The sequence below is a fragment of the Gossypium hirsutum genome, chromosome A07, assembly GCF_007990345.1.
Source record: "Gossypium hirsutum isolate 1008001.06 chromosome A07, Gossypium_hirsutum_v2.1, whole genome shotgun sequence".
NCBI lineage: Eukaryota > Viridiplantae > Streptophyta > Magnoliopsida > Malvales > Malvaceae > Gossypium > Gossypium hirsutum.
This window is the reverse complement of record NC_053430.1, coordinates 84768032-84788747: the sequence shown is the minus strand read 5'-3', so window position 1 is coordinate 84788747 and position 20716 is coordinate 84768032. Positions and strand designations below refer to the sequence as shown.

Here is a 20716-nt window from a genome sequence, read left to right as displayed (position 1 = left end):
TCATTCCAAGATGAGGGCATTATTATGGGTAGGAGCTGCTTTTGAAGAGTACATGATTCAAGAGAGATTATGGTGGTTTTGTCCATATAAGTGCAGTCTTTCTAAATCTGGCTCAAGAGGTTGGTGTTATCCTCCACATGGGTGGCTGAAATTTAACGCTGGTGGAACTGCTTCTGAGGGTGCTTCGGGCTGTGGAGGCGTGATGAGGGATGAGGAAGGTAGTGTTAGAGTATTTTTCTCGGGTCCTTATTACGCATTAGGAGCGGTCATTACAGCGTTGGACATTTTTATTGAGATAGGTTGGAAGGGAGGTTCATTAATTGTCGAATTGGGCTCGAGCGTGGTTTATAACTAGATTTTGGACAAAAAAAAGGAGATCATGGTCGAAACAAGCTACATTTGCAGACTTAGAAAGGAGGATTGCCTATGTTGGAAAGATATCGTTTTCAATAGCTAATTTGAATAGTAATGAAATGGCAGAAACACTAGCAAGTGCTGGAATGAGTAGGCCATGTTTGTTTAAGGCTTGGTGGTGAGTTGGGTCTATTTTTTTAGAATGTTTGAGAATATGGGTTTGTTGTTGTATGAGTCTATATGGTGTTTCAATGTTTGGTTGTTGTTTCTTTTGATCAGAGAGAGATACTTTTTGAGGGGATTTCGGTTTGTTTAGTGTTTGGATGGGCTCTGTTTTGTGAGTGGTTTTTTATTTTCAGGGTTGTTTGATTGATTGGGGGTAGGTGTGTTTTAATATGTTATTTACTTCATTGTGGTAGTGTTCTACCATTATTGAGAAAAAAAAATAATAGAGAGAGTTTTGGGTTATTATTTACACACATTTGAATTCAAGAGAAACTTGTAGAGAGAAAATTCTCTGAAGAGATTATTTCAGAAAATTTCTAGAGATATTTTTCTAATTTACAACTTGACCCAAAAGTCTAGAGAAATTATGAAATTACCCTACTAGTAATTTTTGTGAAAAATTTTCTGAGTCAAAACGAGCTCGCACTCGGCAGATGTGAGCTTGAGGATAGCGAAGAAGATTACTCGGTTGAAGCGCTCATCCTAGACTAATAGAAAAGGTACAATTTATGTTAAGTGTTTATTACTTTAGATATTTACAACCAAGATCTTGTTTTAAAAAAATTTTAAAACTCTGGTTTTTTCCTTAAATGTATTTTCCACTTTGTTTTTTTATCATGTTTTTTCAACACCCAGGTCGTGTAACAAACTGAGGCTGTGTTAGAAAATAAAAAAAATTAAGCTACAGAGGTGACACGGTTGAGTGGGAGGGTTCAGGCCTTGTGAGAAGTGAAAATCCTAGGGTTTTAATGCCACATGGCCATTTGGTCTACACTCCCCTGTGGCAGGCCGTGTCGTCTTGGCTAGGTTAGATTTTGCCTCGATTTTCTTGTAAAAGAACACACACTGACTTTCAGGGTCTCAAGCGACGATCTTTACGCCCAAATCTGATTCGGGATACCTACAACTGGTCTTTTGATCGACAAAGATGCATGAATTAATATCGATTTCCAAGATTTACGAAATTTGTCAAGGTTTTCAGGAAAGTTCGTAAAAGATTTGAAATAAATTGAAAGATTGACAAGAATGTTATTTATTTTAGAATGATAGGGTTTTAAAAAATTAAATATAAGAACTCTTATCGATCTTGGCACGTTAGAAACTGATTTTGACGGAGTTACACTAAAATGATACGAAGAACGGATTGAGCGGGGTCGAATTAGGTTTCGGGATTTCAACAATAAATTTATAGTAAAAAAATATAAAAATTTATGAAAATAAAATGTGAGAAATAAAAGATAAAAGATGTATTTAAAGAAGAGAGAAAAGAAATTCTAAATAGGGTTAAAAAAGGTAACCAAAATCCTATTATGGTTAGGAAAGGGACCAAATGGCAACTAAAGGCAAATTTTAGAGGGTTGATTTAGCAAATTACCCATTCTGCTGAAATTTAATAAAAATATAAGAGTATAACCATGATTTGAACATTGGTGTAAGAGGAAATATGCTAAGGCCTTACCACTAAACTAAAATCATTCTTAGTTATTTTCTACTACATTTAATACTTATACTAGCTTAGTTTTGTTCATTAATTGTTGAAAATAAAAGAGGTAAAATGAAATAAACAAAGACTTAAACCTTGGCTCACTAAGGAATTACTAAGCTCTCTTCCACTTAGACTAAAGCTCATTTCCTAATAATTTTATTAATTCTAACCTCATAATTTTTGGAGTGTTACATAGAGGGTTCTTTGATTTTTTTCCTTTTGCCCTTGTCTTATATCCCAACCAATTCTATTCATGAATTTTAATTTAATGTATAATTTGATATATGAACTTTAATTTGGTGCATTTTATACATGTAAAACTTCGATTTTGGTTCAAAAGTACAAATAAAACTTTAATTTTAATTCAATTATACACATTTAAAGAAATAAATACATCAATTTATTTTTATATTGGATAAAAAAGATTATATGCGTGTGCAATATATAAACATAAAATAATACTATATCAATAATTGGGTTAATAATTTATGAGAATTAGATCAAATTATAATTTTATGTATAAAATTACACAAAATCAAAATTTATGTATAATTTTAATATTTATATATTCTTAAACTAATCTTTCACACTTGATTGAATGTCATATTATGAGATTATACATCATAAAATGAATACGAAAAATATAAAAAAAAAGTTTAAATTTTTGAGTTTGAAATATATATATTATTTGAAAATTTTCATTATAGGTTATGATAATATCTGCTCTTTTGACATAATGCCTAGAACTAACTACAGCCCCTCCCCAACCCTTAAATAGGAGGATAATGTGCTTCAGTGCGCTCGAACCCATGTCCTCTTACACTAACAATAATGCACATGTTAATTGAACCAGGGCTCAATCTACAATTTAAAATATATATATACATACATATATATAAATAATTCCAATCTAAAAATAGATAAATTCCACAACTTCATAATTTTGAAACATAAAACAATAAAAAGATATGAATGTTATATAATTAGAATTCAAAGTAACTCAATCCGTACCCAAAAAGGAAATTGCTGCTAAGTCAAGAAATTAAGGTGGCATGTGATAGGTGAAAGGCACCTTAAACTCCCCAACCAGCCACTAAGATATTAAATCCATCATCTTAAAAATACAATGTTTTTGTTTTCTTAAAAATGGAAAAAGTTAAAGGAAACATGTTTTGAAAATATTCTTTTGAAATGGAAATGAAAATATGCAAAATAAGAGTTTTTTTTAACCCAAATAATATAGAATAATTAAATAAATATTGAAATAGACCTTAATTTTTATCAATCTAGGCAAACACTATAGTGTAAAACCAATGTCGCCTGAGCAACCGACGACACCCCTCTCCCCTACCATTGATGACCTCACTTTAAAAAATATATATATTTTGGGTGCCGCCTAACCAATCGGCGGCACTAGTATTGGACACCCAAATATACACTATATTTTATATGTTTGAAACAGAAAAAAAAAAATTTTTATTGGGGCCGCCAATGTGTCAGGCGACACCCTAATATTTAATAATAAAATATTTTTTAAAGTTGATGTGTCAGGTGGAGCATCCATTGATGTGACCCTTCGATCACGGTTTGGGTTCCAATACCTGATAAAATTAATTATATTAGGTTTTTTTTTCAGCTTTCGATTTAAAGAAGTTGTATAAATATTATTTTTATTATTATAAAAGGGGATTAGTTTGGTCCCTCAACCCCCACATATCTGAAGGTAAAAATATTCAAGCACACAGAACTGAAGCTTCCTCTGGTCACTAGAAAAAAGAAGAAAGAAAAGGTTAGTTTGTTTAGCTAATTTTAAGAATGTTTTTATTAGTAAAAATTAGTTTTTTTTAGTAGCAATTTATGTGTTAAAAGTGTATTAAGTGTTAGGATTAGTACTAAGATATTTGGTTGTATTTTTTGCAGTTTCAGAAAAAAATGGTGAATCAATTTTTTGCAGTAATTCATTCCGATGATGTTATTTTAGAAACAACCATTGGTTGTATTTTTGAAACTCGCTAGAATATAGGAATAAGAGTCGATAGGAATGTGTTTGTTGGTGATATGAAAGAGAAGGTCAGTGAAAAAAATTTTCAGTGTTGTGGAAGGAGAATGACGAAACTATTCTACAAATTTCCAATTTCGTCAAATCCTATCAAATTTACCAAGATGGAATTTTTAGACGATAACAACGTCGAGACAATGGTCGCATTGTATTGCCCACCAAAGAGGGTGAACACTGAATCGATTCAGTTATTTGTTAGGTTAGCATATGTGGAATCGGTTGAAAATGTAACTTAGTAAGTCAACAATATGTAGTTAAAGACTCACGTACAAAGGTTCCTAGTGCGTCCGTCAATAGGAGGTCGTCTGTGCGCGGTTTTGACATCGATCTCGACGTTGGACGTTTATATCAGTACAGTGGTGGATTACAGATACACCTAGTTTTTATTGAAACTGGTGAGCTTGATGAAGATGAATCCGATAATAATGATTATTCTGATCATGAATGTGAAGATTTTAGTGACCCTGATTTAGACAATGTCCCAGACGATATCGACAGCGAACGACCAGATGATGGAAATGATCATGCCTCTTCAGTCCAAAACCCGAGTCATGGCATTGTCATAGCAATGATCCCGAGGCTTATAGGTCAATCGTCAATCCTGATGCGATGGATGCTTCCAAGTTCCCCAAGTTATGACACCCCAAACTCGACTGGGACGACCCAAATTTGAAACGTTACATTAGCCATTTAAGTGACTCTCTGGCTAACGACCACCTAAGACACACCCTGACCTTATAACACCTTAATCTTATCTAATTATTAGTTATTTATTAGTGCAGAAGCAAATTATGAGCAAATTTTAAACTTTTCCTAGGTAATTTAACCTAAAGGCATTTTTGTCATTCTACCACCTATAGTAAAACTAACTCAATTTTAGATCTAAGTGTTTACCGACCTTCTTTTAGTCAAATTATACAAGCCTAAAAATTTCCAGCTTAACTTGAGTTCGTTTACTATGTCTAATTCAAGTATTATTATTAAGGACTAAATTGTAGCAAATGCAAACTATCAGTACCCATTCTGAATTATAAATTAAATGCGTTCCTATCGAATTTTACCCATTACAAGACTAATCCTAAAATTTTACCAAGTTTTCTTATCATCTAAGACTCTAATTAGACTAGTGAATTTCCAAGATTAAATTGTAACTTAAACAAATTATAATACCAATTAAAGGAGACAAAAATTCAAACCCCCAAAAATCCACATGCTATGTCTCTCAGACCGTGTGTCATTAAATACTCGTGTTTGTGTCATGAAAAACTTTTAGACCGATCGCACATGCCCGTGTGGAAATCCAACACGCCCGTAGGTGATAGCTTCAGTCTCCACACGCCCGTGTGCAACCCCTCACACGCCCGTATGGGCAGGTACACACCAGTGTGAAAACCACTGCTCCTATTTCTGAGAAAAACTCATTTTAAAACCCAAATTTAAATATTTTAATGGCCAATTAAACCTGATTTAACGACGATTAATTAACATACATATACATACACCTTCAATTGAATTTATTATCATCAATGAAGCCTCAATTAAATAGAATTAGGCAATCAATTTCATGCATATCAAACACCGAAGAAATCAAACAAGTGGTGTATCTTAGTCGCTAGTAAACCACTCCATGGAAGCTTCAATTAAACAATCATTAGTGTAAATTTTATGCTTTACACACACCGTGTTATTAATCACCATGTTATCAAGAAAAAATAAACCGTAAATCATTCAATAATTAAACTCAAACATTCCTCAAAATTATTATAAAACCATCCAAAATAAAATATTCAATATCTGAAGTCCAATTACAACCAAAATTAAACTAATTCTCGGGAGTTCCACAATGCCCAATTACAGTCTCTAAAACATGTAATAAATTCTATAACAAGCTTAAGTCTCTTGGAACTATCTTTCTCATCTCATCAAGCTTGACGACTATCTAGACGAATTATGAGGGTGTAAGCTTTAAAAAGCTCAGTGAATGTTAATAAAAACGACATGTAAATCAACATCCAAATCATGCTTAAATTACAACCGACCAATCACTAATTATCAGCCATAATTAAGAAACATGTCAATTTAATTTCCATATGCTTAATGACTATCAAGAATCAATCAATCATGGCTTACAAATATTGAATGATATAACAATAATCACATATAAATATATTGGCATACACTTCTCATGGCTTAATTGGGTGATCATACATCGGATAAACAGATCTCCGAACTCCTACAAATATCAAATACAATACACCAAGTTGAGCGGGCCAAAGCATACGCTCCCTTATAGTGCCTCAAATAACCCAATGAGTGGATACTCATGCTCAACACTCCCTTATCTACTCTAAACAAATCAGTCCACCTAGAGCCTTATGCTCACAATGTCACAAATAAAGGTGAGTACTCACAAATCTTATGGCATGCCAACTATATCCAATGAATCCGCCATGCATGTTGCCAATATATTCAATCAAACATAGCGTTTAAATTAGTCATTATTATGCTCAATTTATGTGACAAGATGCTTATGTGTAACATGTAACATAGCTATTTAACATCCCAATTTAATCAAGTATTTAATTTGCCATTTTCCAATATTCAATTACCAATTGTAACACTATTATATCATGACCAAAAACTCCAATAAATATGCTTTATCCTCATAATTAACCTAATCAAATTGTACAACACCACCCAAAAGCTCACTTACCATTATTCCTTAAAAATTTAATTCTTGCACATTTAATATTAATCTTGCGAAAATCAACCAATCAACCATAATTAATCAATTGAAATAATCAATTAAGCTACTAATTCCCTTAGAAACACTCACCACCCAACTTTCCTTACCACAATCAAGTGATCAATCAAGCAAATCCAAGCTTCAATTTCGGTTAACTCGGTCCTCTTCAAGATTTAGAGCTTCAATAGAGATAAAGCAGACATGACCACCTTTCCAATGCTATAATAAACACGAATTTTAATTAACTATACTAATCGAAATACTCTTACAAAGGTACCTTACTAGATTTGTAACATCAAGTCGAAAACTCGATTCCTCACAAAATCGATCTATCCAGCCCTCCTAAACACTTTCAATTATCAATACTAGACCAAATACACTTATACTAAGCATCAATTTCATCTTTAAATCAATTTCACAAAATTCTGGAAAATCGGTTCATGAAGATGATGAAATTCAGATTTCTTTAAATTACCTCAAAAATCATGTTTAATATTGATAAATAGGATCAAAAACCTTTTAATAGATCCATTTTGAGTTGGAACATCCATTGATTTGTGGATTTCCTCTAAAAATTCAAGATCTACCATTAAAGAACCATGTATTCTTGGAAGAAGATGACATTGATAAAAATCCTTTAGTTGACTCTCAAATCATGTAAAAATGTTTCTAATCATCATAAAAACAGGTTTAGGATTGAATATTACCTTTGATTCACTCTAATTGAATATTACCTTTGATTCACTCTAATTTGTTGATTGAAAATCTTGATTCAAGAAACTTGAGAAATTTTGAGAATATTTTTAGCTACTTTTAAGAATAATTTCGGGTAAATTGAGAGAGTATTTTGAGGAGGAAATTGGCTGGATCTATTCTCTGATGATAGACTTTAAAATCATACAAAGAAAACGAATTTTAAAGCTCTAAAATGTGTGAAAAGTGGGCCAGATACATTAGCTTTAAAATTGAAACCACCCACCAGAAATTTAAAAATTGAGAAATTTGTCTAATGGTCACTCTTAGAGGTGAGCATGGGCCGGGCCGGGCCCAACTAAAAATTAAAGCCCGTTTGCTAGGCCTGGGCTTGACTCGGCCCAAAAAATGAGCCTAAAATTTTAACCAATCTTGACCTGGATAAAAATGCTAAAACCCAGGCCCGACCCGGCCCGCCCATATTAATTATTTTTATAAAATTTTAAAATATATATAATATATTAAAAATACTAAAAGCATCAAAATAAATATTTCCCAACAAATTGAAAATAAATTTTAAAAAACATGTATACTTAAATAACACTAAGATAAATGCAACTTAACAAGCAAATGTCTCTAAAATAATAACAAAATTAACAAATGTCTTTAAAATAATAACAAAATTAACAATAAAATAAGTTTTATACAAATCCAAACAATAACAACAAAATAGTAAAATGGTAGCAAAATAGGGAGAAAATAACAAGAAAATAATATTAAAAAAATCAATTTTTTTTGTCCTTTAATGAATTCGAGCTTGGCCAAGCCAAAAATGTCTTACTCGAGGCCCGGCCCATTTTTAAACGGGCCTTATTTTTTTGTCCAAGCCCATTTTTCGGGCCTATATTTTGTTCAAATCCTCTCACATTTCGGGCGAGCCTTCGGGCCGAGCCGGGTTGCTCGACCCATGCTCACCTCTAGTCACTCCCACATTTCCCTTAATTTACCATTTAATTATTTCCATCCAAAATTCCAAAATTTATGGTTTATTTGCCATACAAATACTCTAAATTTTCCATTGTTTTACAATTAAATCCTATTTAATTAATATTTAAAATTTACTCAAATTATTCCCAATAAAAATTATTTTAAAATTCTTTTTCAACCCAAATTGATTTTTTACTAATAATTATTTAAAATCTTTAAAATTAATTTTTTTGAAAATGTTATTTATTAATTTTTAATTTTTCAGATTATTGTTTAATCGATTTTAGATTAAATTAACATCCTAAATTAAATTAAAAATTACTAGAAACCCTATAAATTTCTAGTTTTACATTGAAACCCCCCAAAAAACCCAAAACTACTAGACCCTGTTTATGAATATTACACGAGTACCCGGACATAATACATGCTCATCCGGTGTTAGTAGATCTTGAATCGGAAGAGTTGTTTGTGGGGTCAAAGATTCGTGAGCAAAGACAAGTGTGGTAATGCCATCAAACGCTATAGTATGAAGGTGTCTATCGACTACAGGGTGGCTGACTCTAAATTGACAATCTATGTTGGTGAATGTTGGAAGTTGGCAGAAGGGTGCAAGTGGCGAGTACGAGCTACATTTATACAAAGGTCTCAGAAGTTATAGATGTGGAAATATGTTAGGCCTCATACATGCACTTCTGCACGTATGATGCAAGACCACCGCAAGCTTGATTCAAAAACCCTTTGCAGTTGCATATTGGCAACGGTTAAAGACATACCCACAATTCTTGTATCGGTGCTGATTATCGAAATGTAAGAACGGTACCAGTACCAAGTTTTATACTGGAAGGCATGGTTGGCTAAACAAATGACCATGGATCAGATGTACGGAAATTGAGATTCATCATACAACGAACTCCAATGGTGGATTTTTGCAATGCAAAAGTACGTTTCAGGGACTGTTGTTGAGTAGCAAACATTGCCTTATTATGACTGGGACAACCAACTACATCTTGGGAAAAGAAGTTTTCACCATATGTTTTAGACATTCGATCTATGTATTCGGGCCTTTTCCTATTATAAGTCGCTTGTGCAAGTAGATGGGACCTGGCTGTATGAGAAATATATACAGATTCTCCTTATTACAGTTACACAATACGAGAATTAGAACTTGCTACCGATAGCATTTTCCATTGTTGAAGAAGAGAACATGAAGTCGTAGAAATTTTTCCTGGAGAACTTTCAGAGGTATGTTGTCACTCAAGAAAACATTTGCATCATTTCCAATAGATCAAAGAGGTTAATTTCTGTAATTAGGCATTCAGGTGTTCTGTAGAGATCTATCTACTACATTAAGCACATTGCGGTGAACTTCCATAAGGAATTCAAAAATATGAAATATCTGTCTAATTTTTTTCCATATGTTTAGAGTTTGTGAAATGACACATAACATGTTGTAACGGTTCAGGGTACGAACTAGAACCACCTCAGTTCAGACGAAGACTGGCTGACCTCAAAGCTGATATGCAAGGTTAAACAAATACTACATTATAGGAGTGTTTTGAAAGTATGGAGCCTTGGCAATACGCTCAAAGTTTTGATGGCGATTTGCAATAAGGCCATATGACCATCAACCTGGTAGAGGTCGTTAACATGGTTTTGAGGCGTATACAACATTTCCCAATTGCATATGTATTCCTAGCTACTTTCTACCGAATGAAATATTAATGCCGAGAATGGGGTTTTAAAAAGTAAATCAGATGAATGAGGGGTTCGTATATGTCGAGGCAATTAGGAAGGCAATGGCGGTCAATAGTCGAAGAGTGAGGATCATGAATATTGAATTATATTATTGACATTTTAAAACTTTTCGGGTGATAGAAACTGTCGATTGTCGACTGGGTAGAGACTGTCGGTTGTCCATTGGGTATCCTGCCTAGGTCATAAAGAGTTGATCTCCTAAACAAGTGATGCAATTGTGGAAAATTCCTAACACTTTATTATCTGTGTGCGCACGTCATTGCAGCATGCGCTGATGCCTCTATCAATGTCGAACAATATATCGATGAGGTAAACACACTGGAACGCACGTTATGTACTTGCGGAAACGAGTTCCTAACAATGAGGGATATGTCAACGTGGGAAGTTCCTCCACCGACTTTTAAGTTGGTCCCAGACTATAGTCTCTATAGGAAGCCTAGAGGTCACACGCATGTCACTCGAATAAGAAATGACATGGACATAAGGGAGAGGGTTGACATTAAACATTATGGTGTGTGCAGATTAACTGGTCATAATCTAAACAAATGCCAGTATTGAAACTACGACCCAGGAGAGTCATTTCAGTCTACTATAATGTAAATTATGTATAGAATTTCCATTCTTGTATCAACTTCAATCATTTACATATATTTGCATAAACTTGATTGTCACATATATTTGCATAAACTTGTAAAATATTTAAACGAACTTGATTGTCATGTATATTTGCATGAACTTGTAAAATATTTAAATAAATTTGTTGGGCATGTATATTTGCATGAACTTGTAAAATTTTGAATGAACTTGATAGGCACGCATATTTGCATGAACTTGTTTCAAACATTTTATTAAAATGCAATAAACTTTAGCTTGAAATAAAATAAGTCAAACTTTAAATAAACTGAACATTACAATAATCTGAATTATATGAATTAAAACCATCAAAATTTATGGTTTAACAGGGTTGTCTATGGGGTGTATCGCTGTGGTGGCCTTCTTTCACGTTGTAGGTGCTCCCGATGGCCAATGTCCATGTCACTCAAACTGACATTCTCATCACCCATAAGTGGTCCTCGGGGTGCACTGAGCAAACTCGAAAAATCACTGGTCACAAACGTTTACTCAGGAGAGGTGTAGTATTAGGGTGAAAATGGGATAAATATGTTAAACATCATTAGTAAGCTCGGTTGTTGATAGGAACTACAATCGCCTATCTCTGGTGTATTGCAACCTGAGTACTTAAGGGCAAAACTATAACCCCCTATCTTCGGATGATAGGAACTATCATTTGAGTGTGTGTATGACAATGAAAGTGCCGGCTTGAGTAGTAGAGGAAGAGGAGACGGCTAACGATGACGACTTTGTAGAGGACCTCGTCGTTCCATATGTGGAGGGACTACCATCAATTGGCTACCATATAAGTAAGGCAACCCATTCCGCATGTACCATTGCTAATAATCCCTCAAGGAAGTGAAATCAGGAAAACATGATTCAAAATAAGGTCTTTTCTCCAACCAGACGTTCCACAACACAATATATGGTTCATACTCTAATGCCCAATTCTTTGCATGTTTCCCCTTCTTGTCAATTCCGTGGGCATCTTTGCCAAATTGTATAGGAATGTTTGGAATATGTTGATGACACTCGAATTGATGAAGCACCCGATCCTCGGTGTACCACTCCACCATTTGAAAATTTATCACGGGTGCATTAACACGCCACGCGATTACATTGGCTCTAGCTAACAAAGGAATGACCAAAGCAACGTCTGGTGCGATATATGGCATCTACACAAACTGCACAATTAAACACATGATTAAAATACTAATTACAACATAATTTAATAAATAAACTAATTACATGACATTAATATTATTTAATTTTTTAAAAATAAATTACCCCATCCACGTCGTATGCCTTGATCATCTGTCAATATACGATGAGTGTTTCCGACTTCTTGATATTCAAAATATATCATCTAAAAATATAAACCAAATTTGTTAGAACATATTTTCATGAAAAAAATCTTGATCCAAGTTTAATTTTTTTTTTAGCTATTCACAAGTGGGAACACATGTACTTGGGAACCCACTAATGCCAAAAATGACATCTTGTATAGCGTCCAAGATTGTAGTAGTATCAGGCAGCCACCTATGTCGACTATTCTTTGCTTTTTCCTCGACAAAGCTCATAATATAGCGTCACTAGTACTGCCGAACCTAGTTGTAGGAATGGGCACCTTGCAAATTAGTCAATAAGGGTAGGTACATCAAGTGAACTTTATTATTATGGGAATCTGACATAAGTACCCCTTATAAGCTATAGTATATAGGCCTGAGCAGCCTTTATCTTCTCCATCTCGGTCTCATAATCCAATAATATTTCAAAATTTGCCTTCGGCCACAAAAGTTTTAAACCCGTAAATTTATGGTACCATCATTGGGAAAGGTCCAAGCAAGTCATAGCAGAGCATCACAAGATCTGCTATGTGGCTTGAATCGTTTACCACATCACCGTCCATGGGGAGTCCTAATTGCATTGCGACATCCTTAGAACATCTCTTACCGGTAAATGGATCGTCCTAGCTATGTGAACCTCTGCAGTAATTAAAGAACGCGTATCGATATCTGCACAATCAATTTAAATTTTGAATAATTGACTTAACAAATAAACAATATGAAAATCACAACAACTATTTTTTTCAAAGCTCATTTTCATAATTAACAAAAATCTAATTACTCAAACGAACATATAATGTTCACTTTTATTTCTTAAAAGATACAAATTATTATTAAAATAAAAAAATACACTAGTCAAATCAATCTTAATATTACTTTCAACACAAATCTATCTTAATGCAAAATTCTAACATTTCTACTAAAATAAACATGCACTACCAATCTTATCTTAAAAAAAAAAATACACTACAAATAAAATAAGCATACATAAGCTACAGAATTGTCATACACCATTCTATTTTTTTTAAATATAATATTACAAATATCTAAATTAACACAATTTTAATTTTTTTCTAAGTTAACATATTATTACAGGAAAAATTAAACTTTTAATACAATTCTAAACTATTAATAATAATTATTTTATTAGAAAAAAAATACATACTTGTTCTTTTGGGAGACCTTCGGTTGGGGAGAGGGAGGGAGGGCCATCCAAGTATTTGTAATTAAAAAAAAAAAAAATCAAAGATGCAAAATAATTAGTACTAACCTTTTAACACAAATATCATACATTTATGCTAAACATCTACTGATATAACTAATTATACTAAAAAATTAAAACATACTTTTATTTTGATTTTCGGGGATAATAAGTACTAACTTTTTAACAAAATAACATACTTTAATAATACTAAACTATTATTAAAATAACAAATTGTACTAAAAAAATTAAAACAAAGTATACCTTCGGTGGGGGAAGGGGGGACCTTGAGCAACTTCCAATTTTTTCTTCCTTCAGATGTGTGGGGGGTTGGGAGACCGTGATTGATGGGTCACATCGGCGGCAGACCGTCAGGTCGGTGTCGCTGAGCTGTTAGACGATACTAATTTGATGGTCTGTCACCAATTGATCAGGTGGCATCAAATATATATATATATATATATTTAAAAAGTGAGATCATCGATAACAAGGGAGACGGGTGTCGCCGATTGATCAGACATCATCAGTTTTACACTGTAGACTTTGCTTAGATTGGTAAATATTAGGGCCATTATCCTTTTTTAGTTTTTATTTAATTATTTTATATTATTTATATAAAAAACTCTAAAATAAAAAATTAAAAATGTTGTTTTCATTAAAAATGTTTGTAAAAGTGAAAATGATAAAAAAAAGTTTGAACTTTAAAATAATTCATTCTCATCTAAATTCATATAAATGTTATATTTTTTATCAATTTTTTAAATATTAAATATGATATCCTAATTCGAATCAATATAAATGTAATTTTTTATTCTAATTCTTATATTTCTGTTATTAAAAAAAAAGTTAAAAACAACATGCTTCAAAAATTGGAAACAATAAACATATTTTCATTGTTTTTATTTTATTAAACATGAGTCGAATCCTATTGAACAAAATAAAACATGGGTCGAATCCATATAAATCTTTTCATTTCTCATATTTCTAACGTTGGTTTTCAATTTCTATAAAATAAAAAAAGAATCTGTAAATTGAGTCTTAGCTCAATTGATATTGATATTGTTGCCATTGCAAGCGGATGTGAATTTGAGTGAGTTAAAATCCATTATCCTCCTATTTATGAGTTGATGAGAGGTTATTAGTAGTTCTAGGTATTGTGTCAGTCAAAAAGAACAAATATGATCATTCAAAAAAAATAGAAAAAGAAAACTGTATTTTGAAAATGAAAAATAAAAATATTGATTTTTTTTAAAATAAAAATATTGTTTTTATTTTTCAATTTTTTGTTTTATTTCTTTTGTTTGTACAAAACATGTTTGGCTAATTGAAAACAATACTTTTATTTTGGCTAAAGAGTATATAACTCCTTGAATTTTGGTGAAAAAATCAATTAAACCTCTATGTGAAAACACACTTAATCAAATATCCCTCAAACTCTCAAATTGTATGAATTAGATCCTTTGAGCAACATTTTTCATCTTTCTCTATTATTTTTTTCCCGTCTTTAATCGTTACAAAGAGAACATGGCACTCCATGCCAATTATAGTTTTTGAGCACAAATAAAGAAAATTAAAACATAATAAATTAAAAAAATTAATCTTTTAATTGTCCAGGTTCATTTTAGACTTATTTTTTAAAATTTATAAAATAAATTAATTTTTTAAAAATTATAAATTTGTAAAACGTTATTAAATTTGTTAGGGATCGACCTTTATAAATAACAAAATAGTAAAAGTGGAGAAGAACGAATACAAATATTTTACGTGAAAAACCCTCAAATAGGAAAAAACCATGGGCAAAGGAGGAATCAACTTTTCACTAAATGAGTAAACAAACAAGAGTCTTAACTCAGAAATTAAAATTAATGAAAATAAAATTTATTTATATATTTATTTTTATATAATCTAAAGGTATCAATAGAATTAAATCATTGATATACATATCATATTTTTAAAGAAAATTAATTGTAATATTTTTATAAATTTTAATAATATTTTAAAAATTTTAATTATTTGTCCAAATTTATTCAGGTGAAAAAACTTAAATAAATTTTTAGATTTATTTTTATATTTTTACTGATATGGAGCACCATGTCAGTACAGTTAAAATAACTATATCATTATTCTAATGGTCAAAGATGAAAAACTTTGGTCAAATAACTTAATTAATATAATTTGAGAATTTAAAGACTTAGAAGAACTTAATTAATTCTTTTTTACCAAAGTTTAGAAGCTAATTAATACCTTTCATTTTTAAAACATGTTTTCATTATGTTATATTTTTCATACTTTAATTTATTTTTAATGATTTTATGTGAGGTTTATAATTTATATTTAAGTAACCCTAAACCCTTGCGCCAGGGAAATGCATGTTAAACTACTTTAAGAGGAAACACGTGATCCAATTTCTGTCTCTTTCATTCTCTGGAAATCTCCACCCAATTTTTTTGGCTGCTATTTCCTTTTTACTTTAACTCATAAATGGGTATTTAAATTGACATAAAATATTTTTTTTAATATTTTACTATATATTATAAGATATTTGTTAACCTCTCACGTGTTTGTAGAGTCTAAAAAATTCATCGATAATGTACCAAATATATTCTCTTAAAGTATACTCTCTTTTTGGGTACTTAATTTTTTTTATTACAATTAATACCTAAACTATAATTTTTCTCAAATTAGTGCTTTCATTAGTGCAACTATTAGTCAAACCATAAGTCTATTTTAAAAAAGGTTTAACTTATAAATTGGTACCTATTAAGGGTAAGTTTGGATGGGTGGTGGGTTGCGGTGCTTTTAACTTACTTTTTGTCTCATGCTACAGTGTCGCTATAATATCTAATTTTATCGTCGCCATTGTTTTTACATTAACCACATGTGAACGCACTATATATCCATCCAAACTCAACCCAAGTCTATTTAATAAAAGATAATCAATTAGAAATTGTCATGTGACAAAAAAAGAAGAAGAAGATAAATGGTATTATTTTCTCTTATATTCTACAAGAAAAATATTTAGGTACCAAAATGAAAAAAATGGCATAGCTTAGGTATCGTTTTGTAGGTTAAGCTTTTTTTTATATATATAAATAGACTTAATGGTTTAACTAATGGAGGTACCAACTTGAAAAAAAAAAGTAGTTTTGATATTATTTGTAGCAAAAAAATTTGAAGTACCAAGGTAAAAAAAATGGTATAGTTTAAGTACCAATTTACAAGTTGAGCCTTTTCTTTTGGTATAATGAAAGTATCTTAATGTTCGTTTTACAATATATGAAGATTAATCTTTTTTATACTTGTCATAATTTATTTAGGCTATATATTTAAACACTTGATTGTGTTGGTATTACGAGTCAATCAGACACTAACTTGGTTGAGTAATGACAAAAATATTATACTTCATAAAGTAAATTGTATTATTTTGAGGGCATTTTATCATTTTACATCTTCTACATAGAAAAAGATACACACACAATAAGAAGTCATAATGACTTATTTGACCTTCCAACTTTATAAAAAAAGTAATTTTAGCCCTTCATTATAATTTTCACCTTTTTAGCCCTTAAACTTGTGTTTTTTTATTATCAAATCAATCTAAAATGGATGGAAAAGTTAATGATTTTTAACTTTGCTAACATGGATTGCCACGTGGATAACATGTCAACATTTAAATATTTTTTAATTTTTTAAAAAATTTAAAAAATATATAAAAATTATTTTTAAAAATTATAATTTTTTTTTTAATTTTAAAAATTAATTAAATGTTAACTTGTCATTTTCGTGCATAGCAGAAAGTAATGTTAATAAAAATAAATTTTTCTATTAATTTTAGAGTGATTTGATAAAATTTATAAATTTATAAAATTAAATAGAGAGTTAAAGTAAATTTTTTTGAGTTAGTGTGAAAAAAAAAATCATTAGGCAACCTTACTTTTCACATTTGTGTTTATCATTCAACAAAACCCCATTTATTATTTGATTCAATATTTTATAAATATATTTATTATATAGTTTTAATTTTTCAGTCTAGCACAATAATTTATAAATGTATCTATAAATGCTTGTAGCTTGCAGCTTGCTCCATGCTCACCGGGATTATCGAAGTGGCATGGCATCATCCATTATCATTCCCTGGATTTTCTACATTCAAATCTTAACCATCAGTTCTAAAGCTATAGATGCAGTGCCTGCTATAATCGTCTTCGGAGATTCATCTATTGATACGGGTAATAACAATTACCTCCCAACATTTGCCAAGTGCAATTTCGAGCCTTATGGCCGTGATTTTCCCGGTGGCACCCCCACCGGTCGTTTCTGCAATGGCCGGCTTCCTCCAGATTTCGTATCCGAGGGCTTAGGGCTCAAACCTATCGTCCCGGCTTACTTGGACCCTACCTTTAACATCTCTGACTTCGCCACTGGTGTTTGCTTTGGTTCTTCAGGAACTGGCTACGACAACTCTACAGCTGCTATACTGGTAATTCAATGAACTTATATGCCATTAAAAAAAAACACAAACTTATATGTCATTAAACGCTTTAACCCTTTGACTGACTATGTATTTGACAGAAAGTGTTTACTTTATGGAAAGAAGTGGAATTCTTCAAGGATTACCAAACCAAACTACGAGCCTATCTTGGTGATGAAAAGGCGAATGAGGTAATCTCCGAGGCCTTATATATTATAAGCGTAGGGACCAATGATTTCCTCATAAACTACTATAACTTTCCTCAAAGGAGGACCCAATTCACCATTCCAAAATACGAGGATTTCCTCATCGGCAATGCTGAGGATTTCATTAGGAAAATTTACAGTCTGGGAGCTCGGAAGTTGTCCCTGACGGGACTCCCACCGATGGGGTGTTTGCCACTGCAAAGAACGTTGAACCGAAAAAACCCTCATAGCTGCTCGGAGGAACGCAATAAAGTTGCTTTCGAGTTCAATGAAAAGTTAAAAGCTTCGGTGGTAAAGCTGATGATCGAACTTCCAGGATTAAAAGTGTTGTACGTAGATGTTTATGAGTTGCTTTCGCGGTTGATCACACGACCCTCCAGATACGGTAAGTTTTTAATGGACACACATTTGAATATGTATGGTATAAGGTGGGATAAAGACTGAAGTTTGTTGGCTGAGTGACAGGATTTGAGGTTGCAGAAGCGGCATGTTGTGGAACAGGGCTGTTTGAGACGGGGGTACTGTGCAATCGCCTTACTCCACACACCTGTTTAGATGCAGACAAGTATGTATTTTGGGATGCCTTTCATCCCTCCGAAAGAGCAAACAAGATAATGTCAGATGAACTGCTTCCTTCCCTCAAACTAGCGTTTCTATGATCTCCTCCAATTATTCGGCAATGGCCAATTTCTTCCAACTCCAATACGCGAGGCATTGTATGGCAATAAATTGAGAGTGAATTTGTGTAGGTGACTCGTAAATTTTTAATTTTTAGTGAAAGCATGTGGGATTTTTATGTATTCCTTTATGAATAAAAATAAGTAATTTGACTGTCCATAATGGTACTATTGTTGAATATTGGCAATATCCCACATTAGGAAAAGATAGAAATGGAGGGGGTTTGGTTTGTTATATATAGAACCCCTCCCCCTTTGGTTGTATTATCCCAAAATCTTCTCCTTTGTAATATTTCTAGAGGAAATATTAATTTGGTAGTGTCCGAGGACGTAAGCTAAATTGGCCGAACCTCGTTAAAACTCTGGTATTTTATTTCTTATTTGTTTGCTTTTATTTAATAGCTTTATGTTGGTTATATTTATTTAGTTATTATTGCTATAAATATCTAAGTGAGTTCTGTCTAGTTGTTGGGTTTTAAGCGGGACCATTGTGACCCCTCCAATTTAACTGGGAATTTTCTTAGTATAATTGTTGGCATAATAATTATCTAAATATTTCTGATAATATTGTTATTAATATTATCGTCGCTTCCGCAACAATTGGTATCAGAGCCAAGGTTTTGTAGTATGCTCTGTGTTTGCAGCTTAGTCTGATCTTACACATCAGAAACATTTCCTAAAGCTTGTGGGTATTCTACATTTGGTGGCTATTAAGTAGAAGCTATGGCAAAAATGACAGAAGAAAAACCATCCATATCAACAACTTCCACTTCGTACATTTTGCCGAGGATTGGAACTGCAAATACGAGATTTGTAGTGGAAATTTTTGATGGAACAGGTCATTTCGGCATGTGGCAAAGTGAGCTTCTAGATGCCCTCTTTCAACAGGGTCTAGATATTGCCATTGAGGAAGAAAAACCAGAAGGGGTTGATGATAAAGAATGGAAGACCATCAACCGATTGGCATGTGGTACAATTCGATCATGTCTTTCCAGAGAGCAGAAGTATACATTCAGTAAAGAGACTTCTGCAAGTAAATTGTGGAAAGCATTGGAGGAGAAATTTCTGAAGAAGAACAGTCAAAATAAGTTACATATGAAGAAAAGACTGTTTCGTTTCAGTTATGTTCCTGGTACCACGATGAACGAGCACATTACCAATTTTAATCAGCTGGTGGCTGATTTGTTGAATTTGGATGTGACTTTTGAAGACGAAGACTTGGCGTTAATGTTGTTGGGATCGCTTCCTGAGGAGTTTGAGTACCTTGAAACTACTCTACTTCATGGAAAATCGGAAGTAACTTTCAATGAAGTAACTGCTGCATTGTATAGCTATGAACTACGCCGAAAGGATAAGTTGAAAGGTTCAGGTGAAGCAGCAGTGGAAGCATTGGTAACAAGAGGTCGTCAGCAAAGTCAGTCTAAGGGGAAGAGAAGAAAGTCCAAAGGTCGAGCTGTTGCCAAAGATGAATGTTCTTTTTGCAAAGAAAAAGGACATTGGAAGAAAGATTGTCCAAAATTGAAGAAAAAAGGGAAGACTCCGCAAGATGCAAATGTTGCAGAATGCAATAGTGAAGCAGAGTCAGACTTTTCTCTTAGTATGACATCTTCAACATTATATGCAGATGAGTGGATCATGGATTCTGGTTGTTCCTATCATATGTGTCCCATTCGGGAATGGTTCTTTGAATTTCAAAAACTAGATGAAGGGGTTGTTTACATGGGTAATGATAACACATGTAAAATAGCCGGGATAGGTTCAATTAAACTGAAGAGTCATGATGGATCTACTAGAATTTTGCGGGATGTACGATATGTCCCAAAGTTGAAGAAGAATCTCATCTCTTTGGGGTCGTTAGAATCTAAAGGCCTAGTTGTGACAATACGAGATGGAGTTCT

At 32.4% G+C, this 20716-nt stretch overlaps 1 protein-coding gene across 1 annotated transcript; it reads left to right on the top strand.

Moving 5' to 3' along the window:
* Positions 1-17495: 17495 nt before the first annotated feature.
* Positions 17496-18976, top strand: LOC107956916 (GDSL esterase/lipase At2g42990). The gene is made up of 3 exons (XM_016892391.2): positions 17496-17944; positions 18037-18526; positions 18607-18976. The coding sequence occupies exons 1-3, from the start codon at positions 17525-17527 to the stop codon at positions 18798-18800; spliced, it is 1104 nt and encodes a 367-aa protein (XP_016747880.2). The 5' UTR covers positions 17496-17524; the 3' UTR covers positions 18801-18976.
* The last annotated feature ends 1740 nt before the right edge of the window (positions 18977-20716 follow it).